This window comes from Rhincodon typus, unplaced genomic scaffold (genome assembly GCF_021869965.1).
Source record: "Rhincodon typus isolate 14 unplaced genomic scaffold, sRhiTyp1.1 hic_rhity00003359, whole genome shotgun sequence".
Taxonomy (NCBI): Eukaryota; Metazoa; Chordata; class Chondrichthyes; order Orectolobiformes; family Rhincodontidae; genus Rhincodon; species Rhincodon typus.
Genome location: NW_025968997.1, coordinates 2,506 through 2,897, shown reverse-complemented (window position 1 = coordinate 2,897; position 392 = coordinate 2,506). Strand labels below are relative to the sequence as shown.

At 57.1% G+C, this 392-nt stretch overlaps 1 protein-coding gene across 1 annotated transcript in view; it reads right to left on the bottom strand.

Moving 5' to 3' along the window:
* The window catches only part of LOC125481735 (paired box protein Pax-8-like), a 16,122-nt gene that overhangs the window by 13,739 nt on the left and 1,991 nt on the right, over positions 1–392 (bottom strand). Inside the window, exon 2 of the mRNA XM_048593635.1 lies at positions 55–261. Coding sequence (XP_048449592.1) covers positions 55–261 — 207 coding nt within the window. The remainder of the gene's footprint in view (positions 1–54; positions 262–392) is intronic.

Below are 392 nucleotides of genomic sequence, written 5' to 3'. Positions count from 1 at the left end.
CAGAGTAGCTGACCAGCTCTGTAACTCCCCACCCCCCCCACAGCCTGCTCTTACCCAGTGTGTGTGCGGGACTGAGCCGTGCCCGAGAATGATCTTCCAGAGGGAGGTGGAATGGCTGTTGAACCTTGGTCCGTATAATCCTAAAGAGAACAGAGAGGAACACAGCTTCGGTGCATCTGTCTATCCTGTTCTCCCCATCGGGCTGCCTGCTCCCTATATTCCCATTTCCTCCATCGTTTTCCCTGACTCGCTGCAGGAATACTCCACAGATTGGCCATCAACTTGAGGCAGAGTGAGTCAAAAGGGCATCAAATGTTACTGAGGGTGGGGTGGGGGTGGGGGGGGTCGAATGGCCATGTCCCCTTACCGGTGGGGGGGGGGGGCGAATGCCC